General features: G+C 40.7%; 1 protein-coding gene across 3 annotated transcripts in view; it reads right to left on the reverse strand.

Moving 5' to 3' along the window:
• GLRA3 (glycine receptor alpha 3) overlaps positions 1–18,156 on the reverse strand; it is an 89,761-nt gene that overhangs the window by 20,080 nt on the left and 51,525 nt on the right. For all 3 annotated transcript variants that reach the window (XM_033060542.1, XM_033060543.1, XM_033060541.1), the window contains exon 6: positions 6,030–6,167. In XM_033060542.1, coding sequence (XP_032916433.1) covers positions 6,030–6,167 — 138 coding nt within the window. The remainder of the gene's footprint in view (positions 1–6,029; positions 6,168–18,156) is intronic.

Raw genomic sequence — 18,156 nt, forward strand, 5'->3', positions numbered from 1 at the left:
TTCATAGAGAGGTGAAGGAGAACGAAATATATAAACTGACTTTTCCATGAGGCAATACTGTCCCCTTTACTTTCTCCCCTGTTTGAGTCATTATCAGAATAACTACAAGAAAAGCAGTCCACTTGATTTTACCTTGTTCCATAAAGAAATTTCCTTTTTATTCTTCCAAGAATGTGACATTTTTGTTTGAGAGGAGCTCTGCTTTACTTATTACTAAAATACAGCTAAATGCTGTTTCTTTGCCTTCCAGTGATAAAATTTTTTTAAAAATTCATAAATTGTTTAAAATTGTTAAAATAATTAATAATGTGTATGCAAAGCTCATTATTTCAAGAGATTGTATGTATAAAGCTGATTGCATATAAGTAAATTTAACTGAAAAAATTTTCATGCCTTTCTAAGAAGAAGTCAGGATAATAAAAAGCACTTGGCAAGTGCAGTCTCTAGAAACTTTCCAATTTGCACTTTAATATATATTGTAATTTAAGTGTATTTTGCTGATAAAAGTTGCTTATAAAAGTACTAGTTTGTTCCACATCATAAAATAAATAAAACACCACATCTATCTTCATACAGCCTGAAGAGAAATTATGATTTTCCAGTGTCTAACATATAGAACTAGACAAATTTTCATTTACATGGTACGTGTCTATGTATCTAAACCCAAGATTCACTGAAGGACTCTAGGAATGTGCTACCATTCAGTATTCATTTCAAGTCACAGTCTGTGGATTTCAGCAGTATATTGGGAAAAATCACTGCTGAGGCTGTCACCTGTCTTTGACTACATAAATTCCTGGACAGGAAGGAAGTATCTTTACATAGCATTTTTTGGAAAAAACTACTGAGGCAAGTGGTAAATTTGACATTGGTGTAAGACTGATAATGAGTTCAGTAAAAGATAGTTGAAAATAAATACAGAAAAGGGAAATTATTTATTTTTCAGCTTGATAAATTTGCACTCGTGTTTTTCATGTCCCTCAGAATGGAGAACCGAGCTGCATTGAGCAGGACCTTAGCAGGCTGGAGAACCCAGCAGAACACCATGGCAAAGACAAATGCACAGATCTGTGATGGGAATGGAGCAGCTCCCTGCCCTGGTACAGGCTGATGATGGACTGGGTAGGTAGCAGGTCTCCCAGGCTTGGGAGCCTGAGAGATATCAAGTTGGACAGAAGTCTTGTGATATGATGTGGATGATACAATTCCTCCAAAGCCATCTTCCCCTGGCCCCTGGAACTTGCTATAATAGATAAGGTATCCTAGATATCAAGGTTGAGCCAAATTCCTTAAGAATTTGGTCACTCTCCTAACGCTTTGGAAGACAATTGGTTAGAAATTAGTCTGTGTAATTGGTCAGTTTACCTTTAGAACTTCTCACCTAGATTCTTTGTATAAACTTTTATTGGTTATAGTTTGAATCCTCCCTGAACCTATAAATATAGCTGTCTGCCCTTTGTTCGGGGAGATCCCTACTTGACCACCTTTTGCATGAAATAAAGACTCTTGTGGAACTTGTCAAGTAAGGCCTCTGGTCTTTATCTGCTGGCTAAATTTGAGCTTTCTGAGAGACTGCTAAATGTTAGCACTCTCTGGTCTTGGTAAATACCACCAGGGACCAAAAAAGAAAAGCCACAATATGAGACTTGTCATGTGCTGCACTGTGTTGGCAGGGGCAGACAGGGGAGAAGTATAAACCAAAGAGACATCTAGATGTAACGTTTCCACTTCCAGGACAGATGATGAATTTTTGTTCAATGATTCTTAAAGTCGAATGCAAAATTTTGATCAGTGCAGACAACTGTGGCCTCTTTGCCCTTCAGAAAAATGCCTTGTTGAAGTCAGTGCCATTTTATGCATCTAGGAATGGTCACATCCTCAGCCTGACATAGACTGCTTTCCAAAGTGTTTTTAATTTCTGCTTTTTCAGCAAAGAAATGAGCAGCTTCAGAGATTTCACACCCATAGACTATCTCCTGGGTAAAAAGTACAAACCTCCTTTTTGCAGAAATGGTCTATGAAAAAAAACCTGAGGGAGTTAAAAAGTCAAGTCTTAAAAATCACTCCTATAGTCTCAAAAATAGTGGTTTAGGTGTTTTTCAACACAAGTAAGGGTTTGAATTGTTGTCAGAGTAAGACATTAACATTATATCTCCTTTAATCACTGTCATCAAGCTGACAGCAAAATGGCTGAATATAAGGTTGGTTGAAGGTGAGACCTAGAAGGGCCACAAACTACAGGTTGTTAAGCAACTTTTTTGACTATAGGGGAACAAATGGGATAATGAGAAAAAGCTGTGTTCGGGACGTGCATATTAGGAAGTCAGGTGGGGACTGTGAAGCTAAGGAAATATGCTGTTCATCAAGATTGCAATCACCAGAAATGGTCACATTCAAAATCTATCAGTTCTGGTGGTGAGTGCAGCAAGCGCAGCTCCACTGTTTCCAGGACCACTACAAATAAAATTTAGGTATTCCCTAACAGCCCAGGGAAGCAATTGATGTCACACAGGAATGCATCAAAGCAAGTCTGTCCTTGTAATGCCAATAGTTCATATGTGATTTTTCTGGTTGTTATGATTCTACTTCACTTTCCAAATTGGTCACTGAGAATATGCTGTGGATGCAAAACATGAAAATTATCAGAAATGATGTTGTGTCACTTTAGAACACAAGATTTGATGAGCCATTTTGCTGTACTGTTGCTGAAACTGTTACGGCTTTATATTTAGACAGAGTTTATTTTTTGAGCTCTGGTACACTGAATAATTTTCATTTGGGAATGAAACACTGATGAGACATGCACCGATGAGTTTCCACATACTGTCCTGAAGCTTCATGTTAATTTGCTTCACAGGGAGAATTTTGGGATTTTTTTCTGTTTTACAGGAAGTCTCAGAAGAGCTTGCCATCCTGTGTTGTAACAAAATTTAATTTGAAAATTATTCTTCTGTCACTTACTGCATACCAGCTACTTACCATTATTTTAAGAATTCATTTTATCTAATCTGTAATAGGCCAGAGAAATAGACTTCATATCATGTTTTAAAAATTGCTTTTTGTAAATTTTAGTTTGTGTGGAGTATCCTAAAGGCATATCTGCCTGCAGTATCTCATTGCAGAAGCCTTAAGAAAGCACATTACTGATCATGTATCCAAGTGACAAAGTGAAAATAGTTGTTGTTTACAGGGTTTTAGCCTACAAATGATAATTAACAATACTGGTTGTAGCAAAGAAATAAAAGGAATTCTTACTCTCCTAGAAACCAAACCCCTCTAATCAAATTAAATTTGCTTCATACTGAAGATCTGAATTTGAAAAAAAATGCTTTGGACAAAATGCTGTTATTTCAAACAGGAGACCATCACAATACATGTAGTCCTTCATGGGTAAAACCACATTTTCTTTCTGATTTGCCCTGAAAAAGTTCTGTACTTGTAATTTTGGTGCTGTAACTCAGAGCAGGCTGCTCAGCTGCTTCCTCTGGTGGGGGTATATCCTTCCACCTGCTGCTCAGCATCACAGTTTCCCCCCTGCCAATCACAGGCAAGTCCCACAGCTGTGCTATTGCTGTATCTTTTTCTGACATATTTTTTTAACATTCCCATCCTTGGAAGCATCCAGGTTTCCAAGATTTCTGTGTTATCAAATGCTATGGTTTTTTTTGTAGACAAGTTAAATGGTTTAATTGCTTTTTCAGTACAGGCATGAGCTTCATCTTTCCAGGACTGTGGGTTGAACTCACATCTTAGAGCGTGTTTGGCCAGAGAAATGCAGTTTGGCAGCAATGCAGAATACAACAGGCTGTTGATTGGCCACACTGTCCTCTAAACTTATTGCAGTAAATCCCCCTCTCACGTAAATGTGGCAGAATTGCACAGAGACAAGCCACATCTTGAGAACCATTGGCCTCACACGCAGTTAATAATATCTGTTGCTTTCTGATTCTCCACTCAGGTTAGGGCCACAATGAAAAAACAGTACATATAAATTGACCCCACATAATCTAGTATGGTGGGCCTAGGCATAGCATATTTTCCTATTTTTTCTTAGATAAAAATTAATACCAAATTCAATAGGCTTGAAAAATAGGTTGTGAAGAAAAATGTAGTGCCTTCAAAATATTGAAAAAATGAGGTTTTAGTCAAAATCATGAGGTTTAAACTCTGATGATTTGAATCTAATTTCTCAGAGTGAAATTTCAGCAAAGTAAGTCATCTTATAACTCATCTTTGGGCAGAGTGTTTGGAAAACACTGGAAATTCTGAAATTTTAAACCAGGTTTCCATTCAGTATCAGGTTAAGCATCACATGTCTTAATTTCTCAGAGATTTTTGATGCAACATGTTATGCAAATGAACCTTAGAAAAGAGAGAAGAGTACTCTATACCATGATTTCTCATTAGTTAATATCATATACAGGGTATAGAATACAATTACAGACACTGATTAAAATGTCACAAAAGCAGGAGAGTCCTAAAAAGAAAGGGTAAGTTGCTTGTATATGTCAAAGGAGATAGTGGAAAATAATGAAAAAAAAATTTTCTTATTTGTCATAAGGATTATGGTAGAAAGGAGAAAAAGGAATCATAGGAATTTCTTCTTATCATTAACAAAGAAATGTCTGAGTTAAAAATTACCGTGCTATAGGATATGTATCACAAATTTTTGAAGGTTTTAAAGGATTATCCAGATATTAGTATTTGTACAATAAAAGTGTGAGTTAAGTATTTCCAATTTATTTTAGGGAAAACTTCAAAATATCTCTATCAGAATCTTCTTACTCTAAATGGAAATTATGAGAGAACCTTCCTTTCTCTTAGGGCACCACTGCAGTTGTGATAAAACTCAGTGTTGAAAAGCACTCCTCCTTAATTTTGATTGTAGCAGGACATTTCTTATGAACACCACCTATTTAATTTTCTCTCCCTGACATTTCAGCAGAATCCAAATGAATTATTCTAATCTTGAATTTTAAGACATGTATGATCATACTGGAGAGAAAAAATTAAAAGATATATGGAATAGAATGGAAGAGTTTTAGCTTTTTTTTTTCTCAAGAGAATATATTAAACCATGCATTTACAGGCTTTGTTTTTCAGGGTTATTGTGCTTTTGATTGTTCAGTTATTAATATAGTTTTTCACAAATAAAAATAAAAAAATATAATAACTATATTGTTAATGTTAATCCTCTCCTTTTTTAAGTAATCCCAGAGATGAGCTAAATATCTTAGTTTAACAGAGGCTTCAATTCAATATCATAGAATCACAGAATTAGAGAATTATGGAGTGGTTTGCATTGAGAGACCCTAAAGATCTCCAGTTCCAACCCCCCTTCCATGGGCAGGGACACCTTCCACTAGACCCTGTAGCTCAAAGCCCCATCCAGCCTGGCCTTGAACATTTCCAGGGGTGGGACATCCACAGCTTCTCTGGACAGCCTGTTCCAGTGCCTCACCACTCTCAGAAAAAATAATTTCTTCCTGATATCTACACCTCCCCTCTTTTAGTTTGAATCCATTCACCATGTCATTCATGCATGCTCCTGTCTAGTTTGCACACCTGGTCATTGCACCTCAGAATCCTTTCAGCTCACTGAATTGCCCCCTTGCTGTGTGAACTAGGTCAGGGATGACTTGGCAACACTATGTTCCTTTTTCCTGACTTAGCCAGGCTATGATTAGGGCACACACAACATGCAGACCTCTGGATTTCAGTAGTGCTTCAGATCCCACATTGTAAATATGGTCCTGGCACCTACTGAATAAGTAAACCCCTTGACTGAACAGTTTCTGAATTATATCAACTCTATATTTTCTTAAATATAAACATTTCTAAAATTGAAGTTTGTTCAGTCTTCAGGTAGTTTTGGTTTGTTTGCCAGTTATTTAAGACTGTATTACCTTGCACCTGTATGTTCTAACCCTCTCCTGAATTCAGTGAGAACATTTAAAAAATATCCCAACAGTGACATTTACTATAACAATAAATGTTAAATATCTTTTCAGTTGTAATCACTTTCCTACCTGTATTGTAATGCTTGGTGCAGTAGCACAAATCCTTTTCTTCTTTCAAGAGAAACTGCGGCAGAGTGAGACCTTCTGCAACTTGAACTGCTCCCTTTTCTTGCCACTCAAAAATGAGATCATTCATTGTGTAGCCAACTAAAACAAAGAAAAAACCCAAATAAACTCTAAGTCAGCTGCAAACTTTGAAAAGCAGTAATATATGAAATTACAATGTTTCAAGTAAATGTTATGAAAAGGACATAGTACAGAGAGTCTACTTACACCTCTTAATCACAAGTTTTTTTCTGTCATTCTACACCCTACTGAATTGGAAGAGACAAAAGGGTTGTCTTATGAAACTCTTTTAAACCTTAAAAATTAGATGGTCATTAAAGGATTCAACAAAAGCATTTAAATTAGCTAAACATCCAAATCCCTTGGGTGCTAGGGAACATCTTTCCCCAGCCCATGAAAGATAAAATAGGCCCTTCACACTTGGATCTCTTCCTCCTTTTACTTGAGGTGAAATGTGGATTTTCTAAGTTATGTTTATGGATTTATGTCAATTTGAATGCTTAAGCACAAATTGTTCAAAGACAAAAATGAATTAAAAATTCTAAAGTAGTATTAGTTGAATTGAAAAAATGCTTTTCTCTGAAAATGGAATAACATATGGGAAAACAACTGATTATAATATTCTCATATTAACTGATTGTGACATATAATGATATTAAGAAGCACTCAGCTTTAAGACTCCTGCACTTTTCCATACCTTATGAGTGTGTATAAGATTAGATATAACAGCAAAAGGCATACTAATCAAGGCCCAGACTTTGCTAAGGACAAGTACTTTTTCCTTCCATTTCTCTCTCTCAGATAAATATTTGCATGTGATATCATTGGGGAAAATATCCCTTTCTTCTGAATATGTGATGTGTTAACTTTCCCAGGCATTTCATTCCAATTTTATTTCTAAATAAATTTTATCTGGTTGCTTAACTGGGGAAAAAAAGGGCTTCATAGTCTCATTAAAGTTTGAGCCACATATACTAGAAGGAACCAGAAGATAAAAGGAGAATTTTTTCATCTAATTTATGTAGCTTTCATCTTCTTTGCAATATTTCCTTTCTGCTTTAGTCCAATACTAATAAGCTGTTGAAAATAACATACTGAGAACCAGAAATTCTTTTAACATTTCACTAACAAATTACTGTTTAAAGTATATTTTTCAGAACCTTCTAGGAGTAGCTGTCTACCCAAAATTACTGACATTTTGAATTTCAGTAACAAAAGCAATCTCTCTGCTGTGTGGGCATAAATATTACCCCATTATATTCAGTGACTTCATTATTCTTTTAATACATCTATAAATGGCATTCATGACCTGATCTGCTGACCTGAAAACTGAGATGCACTTCATCTTTTCTGATCTATGTTGAATGAATCTAGGAACTAAGAATTTGTGGTTATAAAAGTAAAAATGTTTTCAACACTTCTTCCTTCTAAATTCTTGAAGATTCTTTCAGGGAGTACCTTTATACAGTGTATTCACAGGAACTCAAGCTGATTGTTGATTTACTTGGCAGTATTTTTGAGGCTTAATGAATATGATAAAAATGAGACTTCTGTATCCTTTTAAATAAGTAATTAAGATCAGACATTGATCAAGCCACTACAAGCATACATCAAATGTGCAAGAAAACACTTGCTTTTCTTATGGATTGTATGATATTCCATAAACACAGTTAAAATTCATTATTAAATGCCATAAACTGTGAAAAATCAGAAATCTATATCTTATCAAACTTTGCATGAATTCTGACAAAAAGCAGTTGTGTGTAAAGCAGATTACCACTTGAAGCATGTAGATTATGGCCAGAAGTGATATTCCCTGAGTAAAACTCATTGAACTGGCAACAAACAACTGCTGTGTCAAAATGTATTTCACTAAATAAGGTTCATTCATTTCTAATGCATGCTTTTAATTTTGATTTTCTACTCTGCCCACTAATTCTTCTATAATGCAATACAGTACAAATAGTAGCGGCATATTCGAAATGCTTCTGCATTAATTAATTTTTATCATGTTTACATTTTTAAATGCTCAAATATAGCGTTAGCATTCAAAATTGTAACTTCAGTTTTGTAAGTCAAGGTCATAGTCATAAACTAAAAGTGTCTTAAAATATAGAGAATTTAATGGAGATATGAGTTTATGTTACACCAAATAAATTTAAAATAGTAAAATGTTCCCATGAGTATGTTAAATTAAATCAGCTTGAATGAAATAAAAAGAAAATATCTTTTTTCAATTAATTTTATGAAGAGGACCTGCTGAATAGCACAGTGGGCACAGTGCTTAACACTCAGAATGCTCATGGTACTGTGTGCATAGTGCTTTAGGGGAAAAAGACATTTCCACAGAAATCACTCTTTACAACAATCAGTAGTTATCATACTGTAGTATTTATACTATAGAAGTTTATATATGCAGTGTTATATATGCAATGAGCCTAAAATACAGTCCCCTGGTACACTAATTTTCAGACCTCTGCTGATTAATTGTAGTAATTGTCCCTGTCCTGTTCTAAAAATACTAAACCTGAAGTCCACCTACCTTTTGATTCTTGGCTACTTGCTACCTGACTAACAAATGTGCATTATCTTTAAAGCAATTTTAAAAAATGTCATTCAGTTACACAAATTTAACTAAAGGTCTAAATGCCTGTTGATGATATTGGTATGCTTTTGAAGATTAGAAATACACTGTGTGTATTTTCCAAATGGCCCATGAGACAAAAAAATCTGAGAATTTTCATTCCATTTTATGGTTATCACTGTACAAATGGAGCAGTAAAGTGTAGTCTTGCAATGTGAAAGCTTTGTTCTGAATAGATGTGTGATACCCGAACAAACCTGTGCTCTATGTGTTAGTTATATCATTAGACATATAATGCAACTTGTAAGAACGGCACTGAAATATGTAGCAGTTATAAAGAACAAGGCATATCCTTTAGGGCCTGTAAGGGATTAACTGCAATCCAACATGATATTTAGCCTCCCATTAAATAAGAAGATTTTCTTTTAGGACTATGAGGTGGTGTTGGTGACTATTATAAATTGCTATCAAGTATTTTTATTAGTAGTGGCTGAGAAGGACAGTGTTATGTAGTGAAACACTAATCTTAAAGAAATTAGGATTTTAGCGAAAAGTTAGAAGAAACTGGGCTTGAGATAGTTACCTGAAACTTAAATAATTGATTACCAGTCAATTTATGTTTGCTCAGCCGTGCTTGCAATGGGAAAGGATGAAACTAGTGGTTGGGTCCAAAGAACACAAACAATTGCAACCAGAAACTCATTCGTTGCAAAACTGGAGCTGCCCCAACTGTCATTGTCATTAATAGAAAAGGTAGAGAGTTCAGGGCGAGGAAGACTTGCCTTACTTCCTCCTTTTAAGACCCCTCCCCACAAAAACGACCCCAAGAAGCCAACCACGCATGCTTAATAGCTATTCAAGCTAATTACCATAGGAAACAGGGGATGGGAGGGGCTGGTATTATGAATATGTATTTGTTTGAACCTTTTGTCAATAAGTAGACTCTGTGACCACCTGTAATTTCGCAGTGCGTATTAGAGGGCTACCCCATGTTCCTGCCCAGCACTGAATAAACACTTTCTAACTTTAAATTTTTAGAGAGGCTTTTGTCCATCACAGTTGAGTATCAGTATTACACCAATACTCGTATTTTGGTGAATCAGTAGGGAATTCCTAGCAGATACATTTTATTGTTGAAAAAAGGATATTCAGTCACTAGCCTAGGTAGTATATGAGGTGCAGCTCACTGGTGCAAAAAGTGAATCTTTTATTCTACATAAATAGCTGAAAGCAATGGAGGCTATAATCTAGCATGGCCTTCAGGACCAAGCCAACCTAAACTAAATCAAGCGCATTAGTAAAGACTTCTGTCACTGAAATGCCGTGTGCTAGGGTTTGGGTTTGCAGGGCACGTATGAATGACAGTTGGGAAAGGAAGTATCACTGTTAAATTGTGTTTTATGGAAAAAACACCCACCTCTGAGGCTGAAGAAGAGGGTAGTTAACAATGTACAGTAATTTCACGAATACAAGCCGCACCAATTTGACTAAGATTTTACTCCTAAACCGGAAATGCAGCTAATACTCAGGAGCGGCTAATATGTGAATAATTTTCTGACATTTACAACCTCAGAAGTGCCAGCCAGAGTGCCCAGCCGAGCTTCTGCAAAGTCGGCATTTTGCGATTGTTACAAATCGCTACTCTGTTGCACCGCGGGTGGAGCCTGGCTGCCTGCAGGCAGCACGGGGGGCGGGGAGAGAGGCGGGAGAGCTCCCTCCTTCCCTCCTCTACCACAGCCCGGGGGAGAGATGGGGGGGCCCCACGCCGCCATTGCCGCGGCTCGGGGAGGAGAGGGGGGACCCGGGCCGCCCCTGCCGCGGCTCGGGGAGGCGGCGGGGGGCTCCGTCCCTGCCTGCCACCACAGGGCAGCGCCGGGCCGTGGTGACCGAGCCCAGTGGGAGCAGCGGTTGGCCCCCAGTGGCCCCGTCGAGCGGCAGCGCTGGGCTGGGCTACCTGGCCCCGTCAGCAGCCCCTAGCGGGCCGAGTCTGCACTGCCTTAGCTCAGCCAGTAAACCCTGCCCTGCCGCCGTTCTGTTAGTATTTGGCAACTTTGTTGCACGCAGGTCCTTGCTGCAAGACAGAGTGGCTTATATTCAGGTGCGGCTTATTTATGGACAAAAAACGAAATATTTGCCAACACCCGGAGATGCGGCTTATACTCAGTGCGGCTTGTATTCGTGAATTTACTGTATTTCTTTCTTTTTGGTTACTGTGCAGTACTCGCTCTTACTTGATTCTATAAAGATATTACTAATTATACAAAATCTAAGTGGTATCATTATAGAACTCTAAGGAAAGGATAGGAAAAACAACTTTGTTATGTTGGAACAGTGATCCTCAGGAGTTACAGGGCTGGGTAGGTTACGCTAATACTCACTCTACTGACCCAAAATCTGAGGTCTTGCACATCTAAAATGCAAAACCAGGTGGTAAATTGTTGGTAATTATATGACAAAGACATCATGCCAGGAGGACAACGTTTCCAGGAGGAGTATTTCTCAGGAAAACTCAAGAACTGTGTGAATGCATGGCACTGTAGCCTCTGGGCAAACAGTTCTCTTAAAGAGACAAGTAAATTTCAGGAGCCTGAATTCATTCCAGGTAATTAGCTAATGAAGCATATACTGGCAGACTGAGAGCTCTGCCTGAGATGAATATGATGACTAGGGAGGTAAGTAGAATTCAGAATTTTCTAGAAGGGAAGAGGGTGTGAAACAATTGGGAAACTTTCTGTAGAAATATTATTTTAAAAAACAATGTGCAACAGAGTTGGTGGTAAGTGGGACAAAATAAAACTCTTCTACACTAACAGAGGGGAGAAGGTAGAAGAGATAAGGCATTGATGAAAAGTAGTTCTCAGCACTTGTGCCCGGAATTGTTGATAGAGGGTTTTGAATAACTGGACATCAAATAAAATTAAATTGTAGTGGTATTTTATTTATTTGATGTAATCTATACAAAACTCTGGAAGATGATGGACAAGACAGACATAGCAACTCTAGTTTTTAGACAGCACTGAAAATTGTTTAGCTAGAGTGAAAATTTACAGCATTTTCAATTAGAAGCTCCAGGAAAAAATTTAGGAAAAAAGAATGTGATCCTGCTGAAATACTTCTAAGTATCAAGGGCATTTACAGTGTCTTGAAAGAAAAAACAAACTTTTCCCTTGATCTGGCTCATCCTTCCCAGAAAAAATTATCTTTTCAATAATGGTGTTGACAAGTTGTTATCAACACTCATATGAGGGTCCTAAAAGAAAGAATTAGACTGTATCTTTGTCTATTTTTTTATACTATCATTAATAATAAATATCAACTTTTCATTCATCCAATTTTGAAAGTATAGGACTAAAGTCTGCCTTAAATACAGTCCCATTCAAACCACATTAGCCCACATTACTCTACAGAACTTACTGGAACCAAGATATTTATATTAGTTACATGCTAAGAGTAGGAAGATTTTATTTGAACTAATTCAGTATCAGTGCTAGGCATTAAAAGCCCATTTTCTCATAGACAAGACAGTGAACATCCAATAAGTTTGTCTTGAAGAATTGCTGAAGTGTCTAACATCTCTTCTCCTGCTTCTCCAAGGACTTCAAGATTACAGAAACACAAGGCAAGCAGCTCCCCTGTACTATTAGAGACTCTGCACCTTTGAACCATCACTGTCTTGGCAATTCCAGCGTAATTCCTTTATCACATCTGCTGACACTGTTTTATCTGCTTTATCTGTCCACCTTTAGCGTACCTTTCCAAGCCATGAGCAAACTTGTGATCCAGCTGAATATCAATATATCCTGTAAACTTTCTACTCATTCTGTTTTATTACAGGAAGACTGTGATTCCCTTTTGTCATTTTAAAATACCTGTAGGTATATTAAAGCCCAACTTTTTTTGTCATGTTCAATAAACAGACACATGTTCACCATGAAACAACTGAGCAGAGTATCCGTTTTTTTTGTAAAAGGGTTTAGTTCAGCTACAGAACTTATTTTTTATTTTCTAATCCCAGTGATTTATCTAAATTCCATTCACATTTCTTCAATTTTCAGTAAGGTGCAGCTCCAAAACTAACACTAGATTTAGTCAGCAAACCCATCAATTCTTTAGGTCTCCAGTTGAAGCAAGAACTGCAGTCATGACTAGGGTTATTGTACTTTTCTGTTAGGTATCCCACCAGTTTGCCTCCAGGACAGACTGCCTGAACATTACTGCTCCTAAGAACATGCCAGACATTTGAATTGTGCCCTAAACTCCCAGTGACAGAGCAGGGGGAAGATACTACAGAGTTAACGAATCTGGTGTTGGCTTGAGGATAGAACAAATTCTTCTACGTTGCACACTAAATATATTGGCTTCAGAAAGTGATTCATTTCAAGGTTAAGCTTGTGCTGGAACTCTAAGAAACCAGGATTTTATTCAATGTACAGTAATTTCACGAATACAAGCCGCACCAATTTGACCAAAATTTTGGTGGAAACCCGGAAGTGCGGCCAATATTCCGGGGTGGCTAATACATTAACAAAATTCTAAAAGCTGCCAACACGGAAGTGAGAGCCCGCGGCAGCCCCAAGCCAAGCTGGAGCCCGGCCGGCCCCGGCAGAGGTGGGAAAGCCTGGCAGAGGTGGGGCCAGCAGTGTGGGGGCGGGCGGCAGAGCCTGAGCCAGCAGGGCGGGGCAGGGGGGTGGCAGAGCCGGGTCAGTAGGGCAGGGGAGCGTGGGAGAACTGGGGCTAGCAGTGCAGGGGAGCATGGCAGAAGCAGGAAGGCCGGCGGGTGGGGCTGCCTGGCAGCGGGGGAAGCCCAGCAGAATCGGGGCCAGCAGCATGGGGGAGCCCGGCGGTGCGGGGGCCTGCAGTGCCGGCCAGGGCGAGGAAACGCGGCGGCGGTGCAGACGGGAGGGGGCGGCCGGCGAGCCCGGCGGTGGCGGCGGCAGCCCGCCGGCAGGGCTAGGGAACGCGGCGCGGCGCGGCTGGCGAGCCGGGCGGTGGCAGCCCGCCGGCAGGGCTAGGGAACGCGGCGCGGCCGGCGAGCCGGGCAGCGGCAGCGGCAGCCCGCCGGCAGGGCTAGGGAACGTGGCGCGGCGCGGCCGGCGAGCCGGGCGGCGGCGGGCAGGGCTAGGGAATGCGGCGCGGCGCGGCCGGCGAGCCGGGCAGCGGCAGCCCGCCGGCAGGGCTAGGGAACGCGGCGCGGCCGGCGAGCCGGGTGGCGGCAGCGGCAGCCCGCCCGCAGGGCTAGGGAACGCGGCGCGGCGCGGCCGGCAAGCCGGGCGGCGGCGGGCAGGGCTAGGGAACGCGGCGTGGCCGGCGAACCGGGCGGCGGCAGCCCGCCGGCAGGGCTAGGGAACGCGGCAGCGGGGCGGTGCTGACGGGAGAGGGGGGCCAGCGAGCCCGGCGGCAGCGGCAGCACCACCCGGCCAGCCCCGCCGAGCCGTGGCGCTGAGCTGGGCTACCCGGCCCCGTCGGCAACCATGAGCAGGCCGAGCCTTCCTGGCTCCGCCCCGAGCCAGTGGCGGCCGGCGAGCCTGGCAGCGGCGGCAGTGGCTGGCCCGCCGGCAGGGCGAGTACGTGAACGCAGCGGCGACGCGGCCGGCATGCCTGCCAGCGGCGGCAGTGGCTGGCCCGCCGGCAGGGCGAGTACGTGAACGCAGCGGCGACGCGGCCGGCATGCCTGCCAGCGGCGGCAGTGGCTGGCCCGCCGGCAGGGCGAGTATAGTGAACGCAGCGGCGACGCGGCCGGCATGCCTGCCAGCGGCGGCAGTGGCTGGCCCGCTGGCAGGGCGAGTACGTAAACGCAGCGGCGAGGCGGCCGGCATGCCTGCCAGCGGCGGCAGTGGCTGGCCCGCCGGCAGGGCGAGTACGTAAACGCAGCGGCGGGGCGGTGCTGACGGGAGAGGGGGGCCAGTGAGCCCGGCGGCGGCTGCAGCACCACCCGGCCGGCCCCGTCAACAACCATGAGCGGGCTGAGCCTGCCTGGCCCCGCCCCGAGCCAGTAAAGCCCGCTATGCCGCGATCCTGTTACTAATTGGCCAATTTGTGAAAGCTGCGCACGGATTCTCGCGACGAACGAAAGTGCAGCTAATATTCGGGGTGCGGCTTATCTATTGACAAAGACAGCAACATTGTCGAGGCACCGGGGGTGCGTCTTATAATCCGTGCGGCTTGTATTCGTGAAACTACTGTACTTCTGAGTTGCTTTGCAAAGTCTCTGCACCTTGCACTGCCCTCTAAGTTGTTCTGAAGAATCTCCCTGGGGAGTTATGGGTTTATTCTTCTCAGCCTGAATTTTGGAAAAGAAGAACATTTTATCTCTGCACTCTAGCACATCTCCCAAACATATTATTCCTTGCTGAAGCCCATAGGTGTTCAGCTATCACTTTTGTTCTAGTTTCTATGGAAACTAGGAGCTGAAGACTACAAGTATCCTGATCTTTGTCGCTGTGTGTCGTATCTCACAGATAGAAACAATAGCTTGAGTCACCCAACTGCAGAATAAAAACCACAGCCTGAGCAGTGGATAATTTTTGTGCTACTGAAATGGAAAGGTGAGAACCAGTATGGTTTCTACACCTTCTGGTACAGACAGGCATTGACCTAGTGTGTCCATAATTTCTGTCTTTCAGGTAGAGACCTGAGGATTTGCTCGCAGATGAGAAATACATTCCAGTTATTTTATCTTTCTTATGCTGTCTTTGTGCTGTTGTGGAAAAAGGACAAATGTGCACATAATTTTCTGTAATGCATTAGGTTGTACTGCTGCAGACTGCATGCCCATCTTTCCACTTGTACAATCTCAAAATTAGAGACTGGGGGGAAAGAAATTGTGCAAATAAGCATCATGTAGTACAGAGGGAATTTTCTTTAACAATCCAGAAAACAAGAGTATGATTGCTTAGAAAGACAAAAAAGCTCCATGAATAAAAAAGGGGAAAAAAGGGCCACTGTCTAATTTAAAAATAAACATAAAGTTAAAATTAAGAGGTAAGAAAGTGTTTTGTACCTCACCTATATTGCTTTTCATAGTATAGTTTTTCTTTTGTAACTTCGTCTTTTGAATACTCTTTGTAAATTCAGGAATATTAAATGTCACATCAAGTTATAATTCTAATTTATGAATAAAGGGATGCTGTGAGGTAAAAGTGAAACTTAAAAAAGAAAGACAACAAGCTCTAGCATATGAAAGAAAAACATTTCCTTCCTGGGAGACAGGCCACAGAAATAAATATGTATCTAGCTGACATTTCTTTGTATCTTATTCAAGCAGAATAAAACTAAAATTATCCCACATGCCTATAGGCTGCCCTGGTGTAAGGCATAGAACTGTAGAAAGGATTATTTCATATGCGCATTTTCATTTGTTCCCTTTCTAAGATAAAAAGTAGCTCATTCTAGCTGCTAAGAAATCATTTGGTAAAATAAATCCTTTAAAAATAGAAGCCATTTCCACTTAAATATTTTTTAGACACTTCATGATATAATGAAGTACTTTTACCAAAAGCTGCTTATACTGACCTTGGAAAAAAACATTACATGACCCAGCTAAAAATAAAGACATTATTTGGGGGGAAAAGCTATATGTGATTTTTTCTTGTAGACCTTGCTATGATTCAGCAAAAGTATCAATATTTAAGGAAAGTGTTTAGTACTAAAAGAAATTACTACTTAAAGGCTATGATCTGTCTCTTATAACTGTCAGTCTTTGTAACCCAGCGGTAAGATGAGTAAAAAAGTGAGTGACTTATTCTCATTTGATAAGTGACACATGCAGGAGCAAGGCTTGCAAGATCAGACACAGTTTACAGAAACTGTGAGACAAATGGGTCTTGTAAATTCATAATGTACAATGTCCTACACAACTTGGCACTCAGTGGAAAAAACAGCAATGATCACCGCTTCAAAAAGAAACATCTGGAACCATGGCTACTGTTGTTTTGCTCCTGCAAACACTTTGGTTTTCATAACACAGCCTGGTGGTCAGAACATTCACTCAGGACATGAGGGGATGTGTTTTCTGTTTTGAACCCAAATGTCTTCCACCTCCCCAGACAAGGCATTAACCACTAGGGTTAGTGCTTTGATCCCTCCGTTTACATTGTCTCACTGTACACCAAAAATGCAAGGCAGACAACCAGAGCAGAGTATGACACCGTGGCCTAGAATTAAGAGATGCTTGGATGGATTCAGGCTCCCAGGGTTATGTCAGTTCTTACCTCGGGAGATTTGATGTGAAGCCTGGGAAAATGCCAAATGCACCCATCCTTCTTTTTATCTTCTATAATTTTAAATAGATCTGGATGCCTTTTCTTAGCCAGAGAGTCTGAAATTTGAATGTTTCTGCTCATCCTTTCCTAAGTTTTGGAAATTGAATAGAGTTCATGCTCACATAAATGTTTGGGTGGCTTTTTTTTTGGTTTTTTTTGGGTTTTTTTACACCTGGTTAGTCTTCTTCCTGGCATGTAGATATTTTTTGTAACACTTCCAAGTTGTCTATTTCTCTTCCTGTCCTTCCAGAGAAACTGGCTATGGACAGGTGAATTCCTGCTCTCAAAGGTCTAGGATCTCGCAACTTAGGTCACTGCACATATCTACTTTGGATCATCTGTCCCAAAATAATCTCAGGGAACTGCTACCTTGTTCTTGCAAACATATCTGGTTATTCCGCTATCAGACATGCAAGAATATCCACAGTTCCCACATGCAGCAAAATTTCTGCCTCAGGCCATCATCTTTTCCCATAGTCAGTTTTTTGATCCTGAAGTTACAAGTAAAATAGAATTAGACAAGGCAACACGGGAAAGGTTTTATTTCTTGTAACTTCCTTATGAAATCCAATCGGATCTCTGTAAATAAAGAATCTGAAGCACTCATCTGTGTTTTCTTCAGCTCATCTTTTGTGAGAACTGCCTCTCTTTACCATGTGAATGTGCAGCTGGGAATTTACTCCCACTGAACTCGATGATTAAAAACAAGATTTCAGTGAAAAATGTTCTGCTGGAAAATACAGTAGAACATCTACAGTGCTATTAAACTAATAAAAGTTGGTTCCCTGTGGTGTAGTTTGTGGGAATTGTGGGCTCCTGCAAGGTTTCACTAAAGCAAACCAGATGCCTGTTTGTCCAAGAAAGCTCAGTTGTTGTCTGACCTGTCCTCACAACAGTTGAGAGGAAAAATGCAGCAGAGTTTTATGAAGCTGTTAAAGCAAAAATTTCGTAACTTTTTAAAACATATTTTAAGGATACATTTTGCTTGTTCAGTCAAACATTATGATACTTTCTCTTTGAGGCATAATTGCATTTAGTGAGTACACCTGCCATCTGCATATACTCTGATGCAACTGCATCCTGCTAACCTTTTGTTTAGTCACATTAATTTTACAGTGACACAGGTTATCAGTAGGATTGTCTGCTCTGGTTGACTGTGGAATTTTGCTCAAATCGTGGATATATAATATTGTCCTAAATTCCTTGACATTTGCAGCAAATAACG

This window comes from Catharus ustulatus, chromosome 5 (assembly GCF_009819885.2).
Source record: "Catharus ustulatus isolate bCatUst1 chromosome 5, bCatUst1.pri.v2, whole genome shotgun sequence".
Taxonomy (NCBI): Eukaryota; Metazoa; Chordata; class Aves; order Passeriformes; family Turdidae; genus Catharus; species Catharus ustulatus.